This window comes from Drosophila takahashii, chromosome 2R (genome assembly GCF_030179915.1).
Source record: "Drosophila takahashii strain IR98-3 E-12201 chromosome 2R, DtakHiC1v2, whole genome shotgun sequence".
Lineage (NCBI taxonomy): Eukaryota > Metazoa > Arthropoda > Insecta > Diptera > Drosophilidae > Drosophila > Drosophila takahashii.
This window is the reverse complement of record NC_091679.1, coordinates 22,523,388-22,542,886: the sequence shown is the minus strand read 5'-3', so window position 1 is coordinate 22,542,886 and position 19,499 is coordinate 22,523,388. Positions and strand designations below refer to the sequence as shown.

General features: G+C 44.9%; 5 protein-coding genes across 24 annotated transcripts in view; 3 read left to right on the top strand and 2 right to left on the bottom strand.

The window, feature by feature from the left end:
* SLO2 (slowpoke 2) overlaps nucleotides 1-3,454 on the top strand; it is a 118,533-nt gene extending 115,079 nt beyond the window's left edge. For 17 of the 19 annotated variants that reach the window (XM_070213224.1, XM_070213221.1, XM_017150550.3 and 14 more), the window contains 3 exons: nucleotides 136-499; nucleotides 1,369-1,557; nucleotides 1,611-3,454. In XM_070213224.1, the coding sequence (XP_070069325.1) occupies nucleotides 136-499; nucleotides 1,369-1,557; nucleotides 1,611-1,898 (841 nt within the window). In that variant the 3' untranslated portion in view covers nucleotides 1,899-3,454. The remainder of the gene's footprint in view (nucleotides 1-135; nucleotides 500-1,368; nucleotides 1,558-1,610) is intronic. The other 2 variants (XM_017150549.3, XM_017150542.3) reach the window with 1 other exon arrangement.
* A 269-nt stretch (nucleotides 3,455-3,723) lies between these two features.
* Nucleotides 3,724-14,465, bottom strand: Ndg (Nidogen). Its single transcript, XM_017150552.3, has 12 exons — nucleotides 13,856-14,465; nucleotides 9,836-10,315; nucleotides 8,990-9,751; nucleotides 7,913-8,578; nucleotides 7,095-7,365; nucleotides 6,884-7,029; nucleotides 6,403-6,812; nucleotides 5,639-5,796; nucleotides 4,830-5,084; nucleotides 4,599-4,773; nucleotides 4,246-4,530; nucleotides 3,724-4,185 (listed from the first exon to the last, which is right to left on the bottom strand). The coding sequence occupies exons 1-12, from the start codon at nucleotides 14,084-14,086 to the stop codon at nucleotides 3,930-3,932; spliced, it is 4,095 nt and encodes a 1,364-aa protein (XP_017006041.2). The 5' UTR covers nucleotides 14,087-14,465; the 3' UTR covers nucleotides 3,724-3,929.
* LOC108063452 (uncharacterized) lies at nucleotides 5,118-5,877 on the top strand. The gene is made up of 2 exons (XM_017150559.3): nucleotides 5,118-5,226; nucleotides 5,286-5,877. Exon 2 carries the CDS (start codon nucleotides 5,288-5,290, stop codon nucleotides 5,591-5,593), a length of 306 nt encoding a protein of 101 aa, XP_017006048.2. The 5' UTR covers nucleotides 5,118-5,226; nucleotides 5,286-5,287; the 3' UTR covers nucleotides 5,594-5,877.
* A 2,098-nt stretch (nucleotides 14,466-16,563) lies between the features above and the next one.
* Obp46a (Odorant-binding protein 46a) lies at nucleotides 16,564-17,794 on the top strand. Of its 2 annotated transcripts, none has more exons than XM_070212299.1 (5): nucleotides 16,564-16,875; nucleotides 16,992-17,111; nucleotides 17,199-17,312; nucleotides 17,364-17,520; nucleotides 17,583-17,794. In XM_070212299.1, the coding sequence occupies exons 2-5, from the start codon at nucleotides 16,995-16,997 to the stop codon at nucleotides 17,792-17,794; spliced, it is 600 nt and encodes a 199-aa protein (XP_070068400.1). In that variant the 5' UTR covers nucleotides 16,564-16,875; nucleotides 16,992-16,994. The 2 variants fall into 2 exon arrangements, with proteins under 2 accessions (XP_070068400.1, XP_017006072.2); XM_017150583.3 differs by having other exon boundaries at nucleotides 16,565-16,875; nucleotides 16,968-17,111.
* Nucleotides 17,795-17,831: 37 nt separating this feature from the next.
* LOC108063468 (uncharacterized protein C16C10.8) lies at nucleotides 17,832-18,858 on the bottom strand. Its single transcript, XM_017150582.3, has one exon. The coding sequence runs from the start codon at nucleotides 18,727-18,729 to the stop codon at nucleotides 17,884-17,886; it is 846 nt and encodes a 281-aa protein (XP_017006071.2). The 5' UTR covers nucleotides 18,730-18,858; the 3' UTR covers nucleotides 17,832-17,883.
* Between the last annotated feature and the right edge of the window lie 641 nt (nucleotides 18,859-19,499).

Sequence of the window (19,499 nt, the reverse complement as noted above, 5' to 3'; positions counted from 1 at the left end):
TCTCTATTTCAAAGCGAGCACGTAGTACTCTTAACAGCTAGTTAAGGTCCCTGCTCGGGCGCCAAGTGTTAGGTCAACTTATCGAAATTTTGTAATGAAAATGCTTTTGCTATTTTTTGTACCTTCCTTCCTTAGATACTTGGTGAGGCCGTCGCCGTTCTCGGCCCAAAAGACCTTCGAGCGACACAACTCACGCCGCAAGTCGAACATCTCGTTCTGCTCGAACATAAACCTGGGCGCCACCTGCGGCCCCCAGATGCCGCAGATGAACATGAACATGAACATGGCCAACACCGCCGTCGGGGCTGGATCGCGTCGAGGATCCGGCATCGCTGGCTTGAACCCCATGCAAATGCAGAGCGTTCAGACCTTGGCCGGGTATGGATCATCCTCGCAGCGCTGTAGCCCCCCGATGCAGCAAATTAAATCGAATTCTCTTTCTCTACCCGACAGTCCGACGGTGGTTGGCAATCAGCGAGGACGGAGTAACTCATTGCGGGTTGGCTATTATTCCTATTACACCCACACAACCCAGACACACACCACCGATTTCCTTCTCTATGTTTGTTTGATTTGATTCGATTCACGTTTCCACGTTGGTTTGTTCCATTTTTGTTGAGATACACCGATAACACATAATGAAATCACTTTAATGGAGATTTATGCTGCGATTAATTATGTCTTAGATTTGTCACGATTTTTAAATTACACGATCGCAGTATAAACTCAATCTTCGGATCTCTTACGTAAGCTCCTCACAGAGCTTTAGAAAACACTACTACTTCTTTCACACTCTAGTCTTAGCTTGATTTTATTGTTGATTTCTTAACAAATTGGCTAGAACAAACGAATGTGTTCACCCCGTTGCTTTTTCCCGTTGTGGGACCAAGCACTTGCACTCTCACACTAAGCATCAAAATTCTGGGTACACGATTCAAAATAAAGCCGCAGAACACTCCACCAAACAGCACGGCAGCCACTGCAACTGCATCAATCAACAGCAGCAACAGCAAGAACAACTGCAACAATCAGCAACTACAATAAATCATAGTCATAACTCGCACCCAGAGGATAATCACTAAAGCAAGGAACTCATGAAATAATAGACACGTTTCATCCCAGTGTCCGAATCAAAAGACAAAAATCATCGAGCCGCATTTCGAGTTGAAGTTCATAAGTTTCTTCTTAATGTGTTTGTTTGTTTCTTTAAGTAACTGTAACTGTAACCGCAATTGCAACAATAGCCAATTTGTATGTGTAAACGTAATTGAGTTTTGTTGGTATCATAATATCTCGGTTTTGGGCCCAGTAACCCCACTAATGACCGCCACCCTTGGTGGATATTCCCCATGCTTGCTCCTCTTGCAGATCGACAACGATATCCTGCTCCGTCGATCCTCGTCCCTGCGACAGGGCCTTCCCAGCGTGGGCGTCAGCCACGGCCGGAGAAAGTCGTCGCTGGAGGAGATCGGCATAAGTCACTTCACCACCCTCATGCAGGCAACGAACCACAGTAATCCCATCAAGATATCCCTAAACGGCAGCATCGGCATGGAGGTGGGTGACATGATACCCTCCTCAATCCACCAGCTTACTAACCTTTCCCACAGAATCAAATCTCCTTGCAGGTGACGCCGCCCGAGGAGCCCACGCCCATGTTGGGTGTGCCATGTGTGGTGGGAGGTGGCGGTGGAGGCGGCATTAACCCATCCGGAGCAGGCTCCTCCACGGGCGGCATGCTGGGCGGCGGCTCCTCACTGGCCATCAATACCGCTGACCTGGGACCCGGACCCAGTACCTCTTCGGGCGCCAGTGGTTCACTGCAGCCACAGGACTCGCTGGGGCAGCAGTCGTCTCAAGTATCGTCGCCTCAGCACTTGCAGGGAACGATTGTATGATACAACCTGATGTGGGGGCGCCGACTCCGCTCCTCCATGTCGAAAAACAAATGGATATAGAACACGGCCAGCACACACAGACACACCCGTAGAGATAAGTTCTAGGCGAAGTTCAGAGCGAAAGTATTAGGAACCCAACCAAATAAACCCACCCACCCCAAAAAAGCTGTCTGTGGTGTGTGTTCCCGGCGAATCCATTTCGAGCCCCATTAAGTTAGTATCGTATGTTCAATAGATCACTAGAGAGTGGCGCGTGCTTATCAGTTCATTCCTAGGGATTACGTATAGTTATATATATTGAATATTGCATGTTTTGCAATTAGTTTTAAGCTAAGAATATGTCGGCTTTGCACAAAGGAAGCAGCGTCAAATTGTGTTTTGGGAACAACAAATGTAGTTAAACTATTGGATAGGCGGGACGATGATTTAGCAACCTGTATAACTGTATATATCTGATGCCTAGTTGTAAGCATATCCGAGAAGCCGGACGTAGCAAACTATCAAATAGATCGGGCTTAAACGCTTATATCCATGTATATACCTTAGGTATGAGCATTTAGTTGGGCTTCAGCTCGGTTTAGCTTCCCCTTCCTTCGGGAGGAACTTCCTCCGACCCACGTAAACCCCATATAGATACATATATGAAGGTGCTATCAATGTCTTGTACTATACACACAATTATAGGAAGGGAGAATGAGAAAAACAAACCAAGAAAGTGAAACGGTTTTCATAACATAAATTGGAACGGGCTTTGGTATACTCTAATGCTTTACAAAAACCAACAGAAATATGTATACATATATAAAAATAAATCAAAGAATTTGTATATAAACTATAAGTGTAAGAACCAAAATTGCATTCAAGAAAAACCAAATGAAAACAAACTATTAGGACCTAATGAAAATACTTAATTCGAAAAACAACAGAATCTAGAAATAGAGCTAGAGTTAACTACTTAAGGCTAGTTTGGACCGAGGATCGAGTACCGAGTATCGGCAACTGTACCAAATTCTATGAGCTATATGAAACGGCGTTCGCAGCTAACACTACCCTGTAGCATAGTGTCAGGCAACGCAACCCACGTCCCTCTAACTCAATTCGATCCCAGCTTAGGCTCTTCGGGAAGTAGCTAAAGCAAACAAAGTACCTACACAACCACATACCACAAACATCCACACTCACTTAATAATGTTAGTTAAAGCACTTACGGCAGTTTTATAAGGAAATTTTATTCAACGACGACGATGAAATGCATTCTAGTGTCTCGAGAGAATACCTAGTTAAGCTTATGCCTAGCACCCCAGAAACCTATTTATATAGATCTGTATACTTCTGTATCCGCATGTCTGCAACCACATACACCACATAGATCAAATCAATGTCTCAATGTACAAAAGTAGTTAACTAAACCGCATAAGGCATTGGCTGCAGCATTAGAGATAAATTTAGTGCGGACTAGGGTATAAACTCGCTGTAATATTTATCGGCGCCATGCTCTTTAAGGCATGCCGAACAGAACTCACAATAAACTCAAACTATAGTTGGAAATAAAAAAATTGGATTTTTGATTATAAAATAGTAAATATTAAAGGTTGGTTACTAACACATGGCGTGCTTTTACTGACTTATGCTTTTTTGGTTCTGCAAGCAGTTAAGATTGCCCTTAAATTAAGGGCTTAATGAGATTTTTCATAATGTTTTGTTTTATTTCCGAAAGTTGGGTTCTAAATGATTTTTTAAGTTACTTAATAAATTAAGCTATTGAAATTATGAAGGTTTTAAAATTTTTTGTCAACACTCTGTAGCCCCAGCATCAGAAAATAAATTCTGTCAAGGCTTGTTTCTCTTTATTAATTATTCTTCGTTATTAATTATTCTTCTTTGAAATGGCACCCAGGCACTCCTAGTTAGTTAATTAAATGTAGTTTAGTTTAATTTAATTCGATACCATTCCGCGCTTTGGTTAACTTGCTTTGCTTTGGTGATTGTATACGTATCGAAAAATAATTTCAGTTTGCATTAAAGATAGACTTAGAATCCGGGCGCAGGCACGGAGCAGCCTGTGGAGGCGCCGGTGCACTTGCAGCTCTTTCCGGACGGAGCCTGTCGGTTCACCAGGCAGATCCGGGAGTCCGTGCATCCGCCGTTGTTGATCTGGCAGGCACTCTGGTACTGCGGACAGTGCTGCTCCACGACCGTCATGCCGTACATCTTGTGGCTGCCGAAGAAGGGCGGCTGGATGGGCTTCTGCCGCGTTCCCAGACTGTCCACGATCTCCACTTTTTTGCTAAACAACAAATGCATCCATTAGCAGAGGCTCTTGGGCGGATAGAATTGAAAAACTCACGTGGTCCAGTCCGTCCAGTAGAACTGATCGTTCGTGTAGGTGATGCCGAAGGGATAGGACAGCTCGTTGGAGACGGTGCGAATCTGGCGGTTCTGCGGATCGATGCACTCCACCTTCTTGGTGCCCGCATCGGCGTAGCACACCTCACCGGAATTCTCGAGCACCACCAGTGAGTTGGGCAGGGTAACAGCATCCTTGCCCAGGAGAAGCTCGCGACCAGTGCCATCCAGGTTGGACATTTCGATCTTGGGCGAATCGCGGTTCCAGTCCGACCAGTACAGTTTTCTAATCGGAATAAGTAAAACTTTAAATTTGAATTTTAACTTAATTACAAGCGGAAGAAGGACACTTACGCCCTGTAGGCATCCACGGCAATGCCACGCGGGTTCACCAGCTGCTTATTGATGATCACTGCCCGCAACGAAGGATCCTCCAGGCTGGCCACCTCAATTGTGTCCTTCGCTGAGTCCGCCCAGTAAAGGCGGCGCGAGATCACATCGATGGCAATACCCTCGGGAGATTCAATGTCTGCGAATAACAAAGGGTTAGGCTGCTTCTCTCTGGCTGCTATAGCTTCCTCCTACCTGTGGTGATAAACGGACGAGAATCTGTGCCGTCGTATTTCGCGCTAACGATCTTCTTAGTTGAAATATCGCCCCAGTAGACTCGTCCCTCCACACAGTCCTTGTCCAGACCAATGGCCATTTGGGCCACAGAAATAGGCCTCACATTACGTCCATTTAGGGGAACGCGAGCGATCATCACGCCCTGGCTGACGATCAGGAAGTCGGAGTCCTGTTGCTGGCGCTCCTGGCACACAGATCCATTGCCGTAGAAGCCTAAAATGGTGAAGTATGTTAAACGTGCTTTATTTTTGATAGCAATCGCAGTACTCGCAGCTCTTTCAGTCTTTTCTAGGCCTTTCGTTTTGACTCATCACTATTTCTCTTCTAAATTTTTATTTTCCAGCTGAATCAGTCAGTAAGTTTATCTCTACGGCTAACATACACCCACTCAATCTAACTCTTTATTCCAATAAGGGATGAGGCATACCCAGAAGCTGCTGACTAAGATGTGGCGTCCATTGGACGGGGGACTTAAAATGAAAGGCCGCTCCTTCAACCAACAAAACTTCAGCCCAAAGATTCCCGACGAGGCGGGTAAGCGCCCAACGCACTTTCAGTCCATGCGCGAATTCTTTATGCATCCGCTGACCTGGGATCGCAACAACGGCTACTTCAATGTGGTGCTGGCCCTGTCCATTTTTGGCTTCTGCTTCTTCAACTCGTGCGCCCCGTGCGAGCAGCAAAGGAGCGGCCTCGAGGAGCGCACAACCCGCCCACAGTGAATCCGAGGATAAGCCCCTGTTGCGTGAAAATTGGCTGGAACTCACCTTGATTGCAAACACAGACCAGGCCGGAATTGGTCGAGTGGCACTTCGCGTTCATATCGCACAACGTCGGGTTATTCAGGCAGTTCTGCTCCTCAATGCACACGTATCCATCGCCGTTGAAGCCTGCAATGCACTGGCACTCGTAATTGGCCGGATCCCTGGGAATAAAGCAGCGGAATTATGAAATGTAATTCTATTTTGCATAAGAGTTGAGTCAATATACAAAATATTATGGGGAATTTAATATTTATTAAATTTTGCAATGACGACCTATAAATTTATTGCAGTAAACATTTTACGGGAAACCTTTAAGTACTGTTTAATTTCTCTGTATATTCTGGCGATAATATTTAAATATATTTTTGACAAAAGAAAAAGCCGCAATACCCTTGCAGATCATTACTATTAAATTACAAAACATTAACTTTTCTTTCCTTCTTATGCGGCTATAAAATATTGTCGTCCGATTATTGTTATATTTAATTCAAAATTCTGAAACGGATGCCTATGAAAAATGCACATAATACCCTCAGCAAGGGTATAAAAAAGCTTTACATGCTGACACAAAAGGAGAGTGTGTTGCACTTTTTATCAATCGTATATTAACGAAATGGGTAAAAATGCAACATATCCCTTCATAAAAACCAACATTAATTGGTTGGTATTCGAATTCAATAAAAGTTCAAAACGAATTGAATTAAAGTGTGGAATGAAGTGAAATCAAACTAGTATAGATTCTATTCTAAAAGCCCCAGGACACTCACTCGGTGGGCTCGCAGGTGGCGTGGATGCCGCAGTTGTTCACGACGTGGCAGGACAGGGGCTTGCTGGTGCACCCTGTGAGCGGGTCGCCTTCATAGCCCTCGAGGCAGTCGCAGTACTGGACACCCTGCTCCGGGTCCCACTTGCAGATGGAATTCGAACCGCAGAAGACGATGCCACATCGTCCGGCCGGCACACAGCGATCGCTGACGTCCCGCTCGTAGTCCTTTTGGCAGCGGCAGACGCCGTCGTCGCAGAGGGCATTTTCGCCACAATGCTCGGCGGACTGGCACTCGGGGGCCAACTGGCAGCGGAAGCCGTCGCCTTCGTAGCCCGCCTGGCACTGGCACTCCGACTTGCCCAGCTCCTCGTTCGCAACGCAGCTGGCATGAACGTCACAGATCTCGGGTCTCTAAAACGGGGTTAAAAAAATAGCTTCATAGCGGTTTCTTATACGGGTTTCGGCGAACTTAGCCAACTAACAATATCACAAGAGTCGTCGCTGATTGACTCGCAGGTGTATCCGTCGCCTCTGAATCCCGGCTGGCAGGTGCAAATGTGTCGAAGCTCTTGGCCAAACCAATTGCAGGTGGCATTGATGTGGCAGTTGTCATCCACGTCGCAGGGGACTGCAAGTCGCGTAGAAGGGGGTTAGTAAGCTTAAAGTCTTTACTTGAAATTTTTAGAATCTCACTCAGATCGGAGTTCCTTTCACTATCAACGTCGTGGGCGTAGGTGCAGCGCTGGCTATCCTGGGTCAGTTCGTATCCATAGGGACATTGGCAGGCGCCGAAGGCATCGCAAGACGGGTCCACGTCGATCCTTTCGAGCAGCAAGGGCTCGCAACGGCCATTCTCAAAAACTTCCTCGTGTCCACAAATGTTGGTGCAGGAGTAGCCATCGCCTTCAAATCCTTCGCGGCATGCGCAGCGTCCTTCGTAGCAGTCGGCGTCCTTCGCGCAGCGCTGTGTAAGGATAAAAAGATAAGTAATGCAGTGCAACCTAATATGTTGCCTACTTCCAAGCGAAAATTGTATTTAAAGCATACTGCAACTGCCTAAAAAATTGATCTTAAATCTATTCATTTATTTGCTTCATTATGAACCTCAAATTTATCTTATAAGGACGTTAAAATTATCAGATTTCCATTCGTTTAGTAAACAAAGATTTTTATACGGAGAAAAAGAATGAGGGTCATGGCTATTCAGTTGAGCTGCCAAAAAGTCAACAGAAGTCGATAGTACTTCTATCGACTTTTTCCAATCATGTACCAACTGCGAAGTGTCGAACCAATTACACTATATTTAAATAGTTCTGTGCTGATATTCATTTAAAAAATAACATTTACATTTATACATTTTTAAGGATTTGTTCTTATGTCTTGCAGCCCTATCATATAGTAATACTGATATCTCTAAGATATATACATTGAGAATCGGAAGAGCCTCTAAGATTTTTCTAGGCCTTTGAAATAACCTTTAAATTGGTATGTCTTTTTTTTGGTCCACTTACGTAGCACTCGTCTTGGTGTTGGGGCACCTGTTCCTCGGGGTATGGATATGGATCCGGCTGGGGATACTGCTCCCGCTCCTCTTCCCTTTGCCGTTCGCGTTCCCGTTCTTGTTCCTGTTCGTGTTCCCTTATCCGCTGCTCACGCTCCCGATTGCGGTCCTCCGTCTCTTGGGGATATGGGCTGGGATTGGGGTTCTGATCCTCAGTGGCTGGCGGATACTCGATATTGTCAGCGGTGCTGTTGGACAGACAACGGTAGCCGTTGCCCTCGAAGCCCTCGGTACAGTAGCAGTTGAATCCGCCCTCCGTGTTGTCGCAGATGGCGTTCTCGTCGCAGACATGGGAACCCGATGCGCACTCGTCGATGTCCAGGCAAACCTCCAAGCCGCCCTCGTCCAGCTGGGCGGCGAAGCCATGGTGGCAGTCGCACCGGTAGGTGTCCTCATAGGGAACGCACACCGAGTTATCCACGCAATCGGCGGTGCCATCGTTGCAGGCATTCGACTCGGCGGTCACGCCCACCTTGCTCATGGCGCCAATGCGCAGCGCCTGGTCACGGTCCACATAGTCCAGAGCCACCTTGGAGATCTTCTGCAGCACCTTGGTGGCACTGGGGTCAGCCTCGTCATCCCGCAAGCAGCTGCGGTACAAAATCCTTTGCTCCACCTGTGGTACATTAATATATTATCATTTGGGAACTGTTTAAAAATTTTATTCGGATTTATTTAGGGCTAGAACTGATTTACAAATAAATAAAAATTGTTGTTGAATTATTTATTTTTTAGCTGTTTAATCAACCAATAAGTTTCATTGTCTATTTCTCCATTTTTCAAAACAAACAACTCAACAATTCATTTGTCCTGTTTGTCCTCTAACAATATTAAAAACGTATAATAAATAAACTGCTTTAGTAATTATTATTATTTACTTTAATACAGACAAAAAGTTAAAGTATCCTCTTTTTGATAAGAATCGAGACTGCCTAATTGATTCCCTCTTAAAAAAGATACCAAATATAATTTTCGGCCTCCGAAATAGTTCTAAGTTTTAATCTATACAGTAAAGACTTGGTCTCACCTGAAGTCCCAGCACGCGCTGTTCTCCCGTAAGATTCAGACTGAGCACCTGCACAGATTTCAGTTCTCCAGGTCTCTCGAATGTGTACTCTTCCACGTAGTCAGGCAGAATTAGGATCTCATCCGCCGCCACCGCAGGAACTTCGCCGTAAATCTCGATCTTCACGGACAGCTGGTCCCAGTAGTTGAGGCCCTCGAATGTCTGGTTCACATGGAGACTCTCCCCAGAATCGAATTGCAATCGAGAAACATGTGTGTAGACACCGCCGGTCAGCTGGTAGCCATTGGGCACCCCGCCCACCGACTTGGCGAACAACCAGGGCACGGTGGTCAGCAGTGGGAGGGCCAGTCGGAGCTGGGCGCCCTGATCGGGGGTTAGCGGATTGATGGTGGTGTAGGTGCGACCCTCGCTGGTCACCACATACGACTGCAGCTTGGCCTCCTCGCTGACGGGCTGCTTGTTCAGCTCTCCGGTCAGAGTTCCTGCCACTCGGATGGGCTTGTCGTTGGCCAGGCAGGACTTGCCGTTGCCATAGAATCCCGATTCGCAGACGCAGCAGTATCCCTCGGCCTTGTCGTGGCACTCCGCCCTCTCGTGGCACTGGTGGCCGTGGGCCTGGCAGCTCTGGGCCAAGGCGGGTGACTCCGTGCGGGACTCGGCGTTGTCGGGGGTCCGCACATTCAGCTCGGGCGCAATGGGGGCCACATCGAACAGCCAGACTCCGGGAACGCCCAGGTTGGTGCTCTCGCTCAAGAAACGGGCCTAAGAACGGGGGAAATCAATCAGGTTTATTCAAATTTAGCAGAAAATTACTAATTAATTTTTACTTTAATATTATGAACTTACATTCTCCGATCCCGAACCGTTCAGGGAGTAGTAGCGTCCATCCTCAGCCACGAATCCTGCCTGGGCACGAATATCGGGCAGACCCAATCCAGCGGTCTCGCCCTGCAGCCAGTTAAGACCGCCGTCCGGATAGATGAACTGCACAAAGGTCTTCTGCTCATCGGCGATGAGGGCCACCTGGAAGGTGTTCAGACGGTCCGTCTTGGAGTCGAAGTAACCCACATTGCGCCACGTGGCAACGATAACCTGGCGGGCCTCGAAATCGGGCTGGCTGGTAAAGGCGTAACGCACCAAACTGGTGGCTTTGTCGAGGATTCCTTGGTCCTTGGTCTCCAGCAAAGAGATCGAAGTTCCCTCGTCGCTAAACGAAGTGTCCACGTTCGAGTAGAAGGCCGCTATCGAGGCGTATTCCAGCGGGAAGGGCTGGTTCAGGTACTCGGGGAACTCTGAATTGAAAGTGAGGATGCCATTGGTGTTGATCTGGGGGATTGAGAAATAAACAGTCATTCTAAAATCAAATCAGGTATCTATCAAATTAATGAATTAGTTTCTTCATATTAAGAGTTTTAAAAGTAAGCTATCAATGTGGTCAATTTATTATAAAGAAACAAGATAGCTGGGCAATTTTCTTTTGGTGTATGGGAATAAGGAAGTTTCACTCGGGATCGTTTGAAGTGGAAATACTTGGCCTCCATATGGCGTGGCAATTAGTGAGTGCCGTGAAGTGCTAACGGGCCACTTAACTCCTAATGGGCCTTCTCCTGGCGGAAACAAAACAACAACAAACCATTAACAAGGCGGCAAATGATCTGACGAAGGGATGTGTTCTCGAGATACATTTTAGGCGATCTGCTACTGGGCCTCCTAATTGAGTCCTCGGCCGACATCCGCCTAACAGTTTGTCTAAAAATAGCGGCATCTCCAGCGATGCAACAGGCAATCTGAATAAACAAGCCCGGAAATGGAGCACAGGTGTTCGAGAAATGCCTTTCTTGTGGCTGCCGACGGGCTGCAGCATAAATCATGTCTCTTCTCTGGCACCACGGGTTCCATTCATCTCGGCAGGGGAACGCGCCATGTCTGGAAATTCCGGCACATTGGCAGGTGATTTGTACTGACTTCGAACTCCACATGGATAATAGACAGGCCGCAATAGATGCCAAATTGAGGTTGGGAAAGCAAACATCAAATGCTGCATTCTTGCTTGGCCTATTTTACACACTTGAAATACTCCAGATTTGGACTAGCTTTGGATTTCAGTCAGAAGTTTGCAACGCAGTGAAGGAGACGTTTCCGACCCTACAATGTATATATATTATGGATCAGCATCACTAGACGAGTCGATCTAGCCTTGTCCGTCTGTCCGTTTCTACGCAAAATAGTCTCTCAGTTTTGAAGGAATAATGTTTATACCCTTGCAGAGGGTATTATAATTTCAGTCAGATGTTTGCAACGCAGTGAAGGAGACGTTTCCGACCACATAAAGTATATATATTCTTGATCAGCACCAATAGCCGAGTCTATCTAGCCATGTCCGTCTGTCCGTTTCTATGCGAACTAGTCTCTCAGTTTTAAAGCTATCGCGATGAATCGTTCCCGAAAGTCGTCTTTCTATTGCACGTAGTACATATGTCGGAGCTCCCATAGGAATATTCAAACAAATATAAGAAAATTCACTGTAACTTTGTAGGAAGTAGGCGTTTTGATTTTTGACAACTTTAAAACAAAATTTAAATAACAGGCACGCTGAATCTGGAATCCCTGGAACTGCACCGAGTGATCATTAAACTATAGGTGTTTGCTTTATCTGCAAGGGTATATAAGCTTCGGCTGGCCGAAGCTAGCTTCCTTTCTTGTTCTATATGTTTCTGAATTTTCGATTAAATTTAAAAAAAATCGGACGTCTATATTATATAGCTGCCATAGGAACGATCGGAAAATTAATGGGAAAATAATAGGAAACAAATTATAGCTCCGTTGGTTATTATTGTATTATCTTCTACTCTAGGATATGACTTTTTTTGAATATATCCGAATTTCGAAATACATTTCAGAAAAATCGGACGACTTTGTTATATAGCTGCCTTAGGAAGGACAGAAAAAATAATGTTAAAATAATTGGAAATTTAACATTTTTTTGATTTCTAAATTAATAGAAAAGATCTGCAAGGGTATATAAGCTTCGGCTGGCCCAAGCTAGCTTTCTTTCTTGTTTGGTAAGTTATTGCAAACTAAAAGCAAAATGGAAGTCTCAGGAAGGCCAAGAATATGTGTGGTTAATCACAACTTTCTAGTATTTGTAGTTTCCGAGATATCAGCGTTCATGCAGACAGACAGTCGGACATGGCTAGATCGACTCGGGTAGAATATATATACTTTATAGGGTCAAAATGGTCTTAGTACCATTTGAAGAAGTCAATAAAACTATTCAATTGGTATTTCACGTGTAGCAGATTTTCCATTCTGGTGTGTGATTCGTCACTACGTGGACTTTTTTCACAGTGATATTTTTGCACATTAGAATAATTATACCCGTTACTCGTAGAGTAAAAGAGTATATTATATTCGTGCAAAAGTATGTAGCACCTAGAAGGAGGCGTTTCCGAACCCATGATATATTCTTGATCAGGGTCACTAGACGAGTCGATCTTGCCATGTCCGTCTGTCCGTCTGTCTGTCCGTCCGGATGAACGCTGAGATCTCGAAAACTACAAAAGCTAGAAAGTTGGGTTTACAAACACATGTTCTTGGGCTTCCTATGCAGCGCATGTTTATTTCAGCCGAGAGCCACGGCCCCTCTAAAGCCCAAAATCGCCCACTAACGTTTTAAAATGTGTTTGGCGCCCACACCAAAAAATATACTTACATATATGCAATCGAAATGTAGAAGACATTTTTTAAATCAGATCATTCATTAAAAATTTATGCGCAAACAAAATGTTATATATCCATCTCCCTCGCACTCCCTTTAGGTGAGTTGACGGGTATTAGATAGTCGGGACACCCACCCGACTACAGCGTTCTCTCTTGTTTTCATCTCCTCTCACAACATATTAATAAACAAATTAAAGAACTACACTATTTTCAATTTTTTAACATTTTGTTAATTTGATATTTTCCAATAACATATTTGTTATTAATGATTATAAGCAATGTTTCCTTATCGAAGAGGTATACAAATTTTAGGTTTTTTGACTGGACCCCAGAAGAAATCTAGGGGTTATTCACACGCTATAGTAGATTATATGTGCCGAGTCTATTTATACGCGGGCGTTATGGTTTCGACACCAATTTGACCCAAGAGCTTTGGAACAGCAATAGGTTCCTGTGATCTCTTCGACCATTCCGTCAAGGAATTTCAATGAAATTTATGGATTTCTATGGCCATTGTGCCCGTTCCGGCTCGTTCCGATTCTTTGCCGCGTGCTATTTCTCTACGTCAGACACATAAATTCAGTTAATTAACTAACAAAATGCAGAGCAGATAAAAAGGCGTTCAAAAATAGGCGACACTAGCAGAAGACACTCTCCACTCGGAGAACTCATAACTTTGGCTGCCAAGTGCCGAAACCACTCAGACACTCGGATGCTCAGAACTCTGGCATCTGGCACTTGGCCAACGCGGCAAAGCGACATCAATGGGTTCGGTTTTTGGTCTTGGACCACCCTCAAGAGGCTGCGGATTGTAGCTGCGGACACGAGTGTGTGCCATGCGGATTGGGATTGGGACACCCATGCGAGTGGGGTGTGTGGAAATCGATGTGCGACCTGTCATGTCATGTTTTTGCCGAAAATTAATGTCGCCTAAAAATACGCGGGCCACAACAAAGCAGGCTGCCCCCTCGGAAATAGAAAAATAGTAGTCTAGAAACCATTAAACCGCGTTGTAAATATTTGCATATTGATTGCCCCTTATCGACTCGAGCAGGCTGCAAATTCATTCAGTGCACAATCTTCGCGTTACTTTGTAGCAGCGCTGAACCCTGAAGTCTTATTAAAAGGGGGTATACCACTACTCACATGCAGCTGCTCGTACTGCTCCCCGTAGAAGTGAATGGGCTGCTCCAGTTGCAACTCGATCGTCTCGCTGTCGCCCTTGGGCAAATACTGGATGCTGCCCAGCGATCCCTCCTCGAACTCGTACAGCTCCGAGGATCGCAGGCTGTCCAGATAGTGCTCGAACTGGCCGCTGACCAGGATCACCGAGCTGAGCAGCAGGCAGGCCAGGAATTTACTGCCGAAGCTCGGCATTATGGCGGGATACAGGTGGTTCCTTTTTGGCTTATATATCTTATGCTTCTTTAACTTTGACACGCGAGGATTTCACAATTCCGCCAGAGGCATTTTCACACTAGACACAAACCGAATTCCTGAAACACTTTTGCTTTCGCCTCAAGTTTGATCCAAAAATATAGGCGGTTTATAAATAAAATGTGGCACTATCTATTCGACGAGCATATATAGAGGTGAATACCGTGAGTATAGTTTGACAGATTTTTGGAACTGTCGCTCCAAGTGGCGGCCCAGCTCCTCTGCTTTTGCTTTTCTTTTGCTTCCTTAGCACGCGAGCAAGGAAAACCGAACGAACCAAACGCCTTGCCAACAGATTCTCGACTGATTGGCCGTCGCCTCCGCAGTGGATTCTCCTCGACTCGGTGCTCATCCGTCCGTCACACTCGAGTATCTGTGTGAGCTGCTGGCCGGAGTGCGAGGCAGTGTGTGTTGGTGAGCGGCGGAAAGCGAGAGTTTCTCTGGAGGCCCCAGATACCACTCATCTATGCCCCGAATAGGATCCACAATCTGCAGTCCCAGCCAGATGCTGTTCGATTATGACAGTTCTTTATTGATGTTTACCATTAACAACGAAAGCATCGGTGGCTTTTGGAGGGAGTGCCTAATTATAGCCAAATAAAATAATCAGTTATCAATAGTTCAGATTAATCCGGAAGAATTATCGACCATACTGGTATTATTCAGAATCATGCTTATCTATTTTGTATATAGTTCTTCTCAAAAATTCGTGGGAATCGTTCTGAATATTTATATTGCCATTTCTCTAATATTATTTTTCTTAAAAGCAGGAAATTCGTGGAAATCATGAAAAATGTTTGTATTTCTACCTACGTATTTTTAAAAATTAAATGTTTGACTTAAAACGTCCTGTCCTTCATTTAATAAGTTCTATTTAAAATTGTATTTTCTGTATTCTTAAGTTATGGCTCTAAACAGACATAAATTAAAGCAGAAATACTACACATGTATAATGCCCAAACCATATATCAATTGGAACCAACAATACATTTTGTTAATAGTCCTACATATGTCCATACATTTTGTAGCGAGATATTCAGAAAATTTATTTATGTATAATCACTCCTGATTTTTTGGGAGATTCTCAAGTTGAAGTCTCCATAAATTGCAATGACAACTGTGATTAATGTAATATTTCATTGATTGTTCAAATGAATAGATTCTCCTGACCACATGGTCCCTTTAGATGTCAGAATCCGTTTTCAAAACGCGGGCTTGTGGTCTGGGCTTCCCTTAAACATTGATGGAACTAGTTACTTTCAGACGTTCCAATTCTAGAGAACTAAACTTGAGGCGGCACGTGCCGCTCTATTGCTCTTGCCCCCCAAAATTCCCCATCGCTTGCCACCGTGAAGCGCCGTGAACGAAGGGAGGAGCGTATACCTTCTATACAGACGCATCCGAGTCCACACGCATATCCACACCCATTCCTCAAGTCTGGTCCCCACTCCAAAACTTTTTAAACAGTGGTGCCTAGTTGGATTTTTCTGGATTTCTGATTTTATGTAAGAATGTGACATCTACACCCAGAGAAATGTGGGACTATTTTTTGGGTAACGTATGACCAAAACAAGAGAGAACACTATAGTCGGGTTCGTGCCCCGACTATCTAATACCCGTCACTACCCGTACAATCTAATCGGACGTCTAATCGGACCATTCATTAAAAAGTTATACGCAATCAAAATTGTTTATATATCTATCTTTCTCGCACTTCCTTTAGCTGATTACGATTATTAGATAGTCGGGACACCAACCCGACTATAGCGTTCTCTCTTGTTAGACTTAGCTTAAAGCTAGTGATGAAAAAGTTTCAATATATAAAATCAATAGCAACGTGGACTATTTTCCTACTTTTAAAGTAATAGTGAACTATTCTAAAAATAGAATTCGCTTGTGCCCCTAGAAGCAGCCTTTGATTTAGCCGCAGAGATCTTAAATAGTTCCATAGATCAGAGGCTAGCCTATTGGACTCTCGCGCAGAAGTCCGGGGATCGATTCCCATCGAAAATAATGATGGTTTTTTCAGAAAGGCAATTAAGCAATTAAAATAAATAAATGTTACTATTTATATTTATAGAATTCATAATTATTTCTAGAATCTTAGATTAAATTTAAATTAAATTGTATTAAAAAATTGTAAATCTACGCCCAGAATAGGGAGCTGATTTTGTACTTTTTCAACCATCACTGCTCCACTCCACTCCCCGTTTTTTCGGAGGGGTGTGCGAGTCGAAAATAAACAAATGTTAAACTTCTGAGGCAGCGACGCAACGTCTGCGCCTTGACTGATGATGATCGGGTGCTGGAACCCAAGACGCAACTGGAACCGATGACGGAGGATGGGGGACGGCAGTTGGACTATTTATGATGTATTTCTCGGTTAATTAGTTGCAGCTGAACGCAGCGGAATGGGTGTGGGAATGGAATTGGGATCGGGGATGCTTCCGCATGCATTTGCTAGACATCAGCCCAGTCATCTTCAGCCGACCAGAAGACCAAAAGAAAGTGCGTGGCTAGGGCCCGGATAATATTTGCTATATTTGGATATTGCTCCGCTTGATCGGTGATGGATGCCTGGGCCTTTTCATCATTTATCTTCGAGTGCAGCGGGCTAATGGAACTGCAATGGGTTCCAGGAACTGGAGCGGAACGATGACGACGATGGTCATGATGACGCTGCACCCGGACAGACTGCTCGGCCAATTTCGGGTGGAGTAATTAAAAAGGTAAATTGGGCCCCAAATTAAAAGCCATTAAATGTTACGCAAAATTACACTGCCAAAGTGACTGCTCAGTTATAAAAGCCACTGACTTCCAGATTAAATTAACCCTGGCATTGCAGAAAATGAGGTCCCACCAGCTGCCCGGATTTTTGCTCCTCCTCCTGACCGTTTGGGTCGGCGGCAGAACTACTACTCCGGACTTGGACGAGGATTGCGAGCTGAATGCTGTCGATACAATGGTAAGTGGAATCATCGCAAGAGGCAAATATTATACAGAGAGGAAAATCATCTTACAACTTTAAGGTTTAATACAATTTTTATTGCAGCATGACTTTTGCTGCGACCTGCACGACGAAAGTCCGCAGTTTAGCGACTGCCAGACGAAATGGCACGACAAGATCCGCTACGAGACGGACGAGGAGGAGCAGACGTACATGTTTGTGAGTTCAGTGCAGGAGGATAAACAAATATTCCACTAATTGTGTAATCAGTGCACCGCAGAGTGTAGTTTCAACAATACCGAGTTCCTGGGCACGGATCGTCGATCGCTAAATCTGGTCGAGGTAAAGGAGCATTTGGAGAGCGACCTGGTCAACGATGCGGACGTGGAGCTTCTCTATGACACCTACGTCAAGTGCGACAAGCATGGTGCGTTTGAGTTGCACGAGGTATTAATGCCTCAATGAACTTAAGCTGACTGCCTCTTTCAGCGCTCTCGCTTTTGCCGCACAAGGGAGTTAAGCAGCTGGCCAGACGCCTCGCCCGCCACGGCTGTCACCCGTATCCCGGTTTGGTCCTCGAGTGCGTGGCCAACGAGATGATCCTCCACTGCCCGACGAAGCGATTCCGTAGAACAGCCCAGTGCGAAGAGACCCGCAATCATCTGAAGCAATGTATGCAGTATCTAAAGTACAAATCCTAAAGTTGGATTAAAGACACAAACAGCACTAGCAGCTTACAGGTTTATTGTCCTTCGATATAACTTAACTATGACTAAGGCGGGATGCTTGGCTAGCTAGCGATCTTGACCAAATCGCCATCTACTTGCAGGGAGTCGGCGAGCCTGAGTTGCTTGTCGAAGCGTTTCTGGAACTTCTTGGCCTGCTTTTCGGTCAAATCCTCGACGGACAGATGCTTTGCGTACTTCTTGAGCAGCTTCTTGCGCAGTTTTTCCACAAAAATGCCATCAGCCTGCTTGGAGACGAGTTTGGTCAGCTGGGCAGGCCAGTCAAAGTCGCTGGAGATGCCATTGGCGTTCTCCCCGGCAGCCGCATCCTCGGTGGGCTCCAGCTTGGACTTCTTCTTGGGTGGCGCCTCATCCTCGGCATTCTCCTTCTGCTTTTGCTGCAGTGCCGCCGCCTTTTCCGCCTTCTCCATGGCCAGCTCCGCCTGCTTTGCCTCCTTCATTTTGTTCATCTCCTTCTCGAGGATGTCCCACACCTGGGTGGCCTGCTGGCGGGGAATCCTGATGCAGTTGGCCACGAAGTTCTCGAACTTGGCCCTCTTGCGCGGCACATTGTCGACGCTCTGCAGCTTCTGGAAGGCTGATCTCACAGGCGGGGTTAGGTTGTACTCGCTGCTGTCGAGGATCGCACGGATGATGTCCATCCAGCTCTCCTGCTTTTGAGCATTCTTGTTGCGCGGCTCCTTGGCGGCGAATCCGCCACTTTGGCTGGCGTACTTCTGGGCCTCGGAGATGCACTTGGTGTGGGCCACGTAGTCCTCGCCGTAGAAGTCCTTCAGGCAGTCCATGCAAGACACGTTTTTGTTATTCCCGCGACAGCGCATCTGGTAGTGCTTCTCCACCGCCGGCTTCTTCACCGACTCGCCGCAGATGTTGCACGTAAAGAAGACCATGGTTCCCTAGTCGCAGATCTCTTGGTTTATGTGGAATCCTGGGAGTTATAGGGGAATTTCGGTTGAAATCGGAGCCGGCGGAGGCCAAACAAAACGCACGTGGACCTAAATGTGACCGTGCACCAAAAGGCAGAAACGCCTTAAATTTAGTGTTGGTCAGCATCGCTACCAGGGATGCACACTATAAAATAAAAAAATTAATTAATTAATTGAGTTAAATTAATTGTTATAATTAATTCTTTAATTAAAAAATTAATATTACTTTTCCTGAAACTGTTAAAAAGCTGAATTTTTAAAAAATTCGACAGATAGTTTTTTAGTAACGTGTTGCTGTTCTATAAAATTTTAATTTTTAGAAATTTAAATCGCAGAAAACCAAAGTTGTTACCTCAAAAAAATATCAACAACAAGTATTATACTTTTAAAAAACTAAATTAAAGTGCATATTAGTAGTTATGTATAATTTTAGACAAAAACGAGCACTAAAAAATACAAATTTATTAAATTTTAAAGTTCAACAGAAACCAATTAGGGTCGTTTCCCTTCTGGCTAATATGTTCTGTTGAACTTTCCACAGTTGGCCAACTCAACAGTTGAGGGAATTGCCATTAAACATATTGCACATGTAAAACATACATATTTTTGGTTTCAAAATTTGGTGAAATCAGCAGTTTCATGCATATTTAATTGTGAAATTTAATAACAAACATGTTATTGACCTATCCATTTCTTAAAAAGTAATATGCTTTATACAATTTAAATACAAATTG

Bases quoted from the DNA above. Each gene is read 5' to 3' on its own strand.
- Obp46a (XM_070212299.1), top strand. From the start codon at position 16,995: ATGAGGTCCCACCAGCTGCCCGGATTTTTGCTCCTCCTCCTGACCGTT. The intron at 17,313-17,363 runs GTGAGTTCAGTG...TTGTGTAATCAG, and splicing joins AGGAGCAGACGTACATGTTT to TGCACCGCAGAGTGTAGTTT. The intron at 17,521-17,582 runs GTGCGTTTGAGT...TGCCTCTTTCAG, and splicing joins CGTCAAGTGCGACAAGCATG to CGCTCTCGCTTTTGCCGCAC.
- LOC108063452 (XM_017150559.3), top strand. From the start codon at position 5,288: ATGAGGCATACCCAGAAGCTGCTGACTAAGATGTGGCGTCCATTGGAC.
- LOC108063468 (XM_017150582.3), bottom strand. From the start codon at position 18,729: ATGGTCTTCTTTACGTGCAACATCTGCGGCGAGTCGGTGAAGAAGCCG.
- Ndg (XM_017150552.3), bottom strand. From the start codon at position 14,086: ATGCCGAGCTTCGGCAGTAAATTCCTGGCCTGCCTGCTGCTCAGCTCG. The intron at 8,579-8,989 runs GTGAGACCAAGT...AATGTACCACAG, and splicing joins AGCGCGTGCTGGGACTTCAG to GTGGAGCAAAGGATTTTGTA. The intron at 4,186-4,245 runs GTGAGTTTTTCA...TTTGTTGTTTAG, and splicing joins TACTGGACGGACTGGACCAC to CAAAAAAGTGGAGATCGTGG.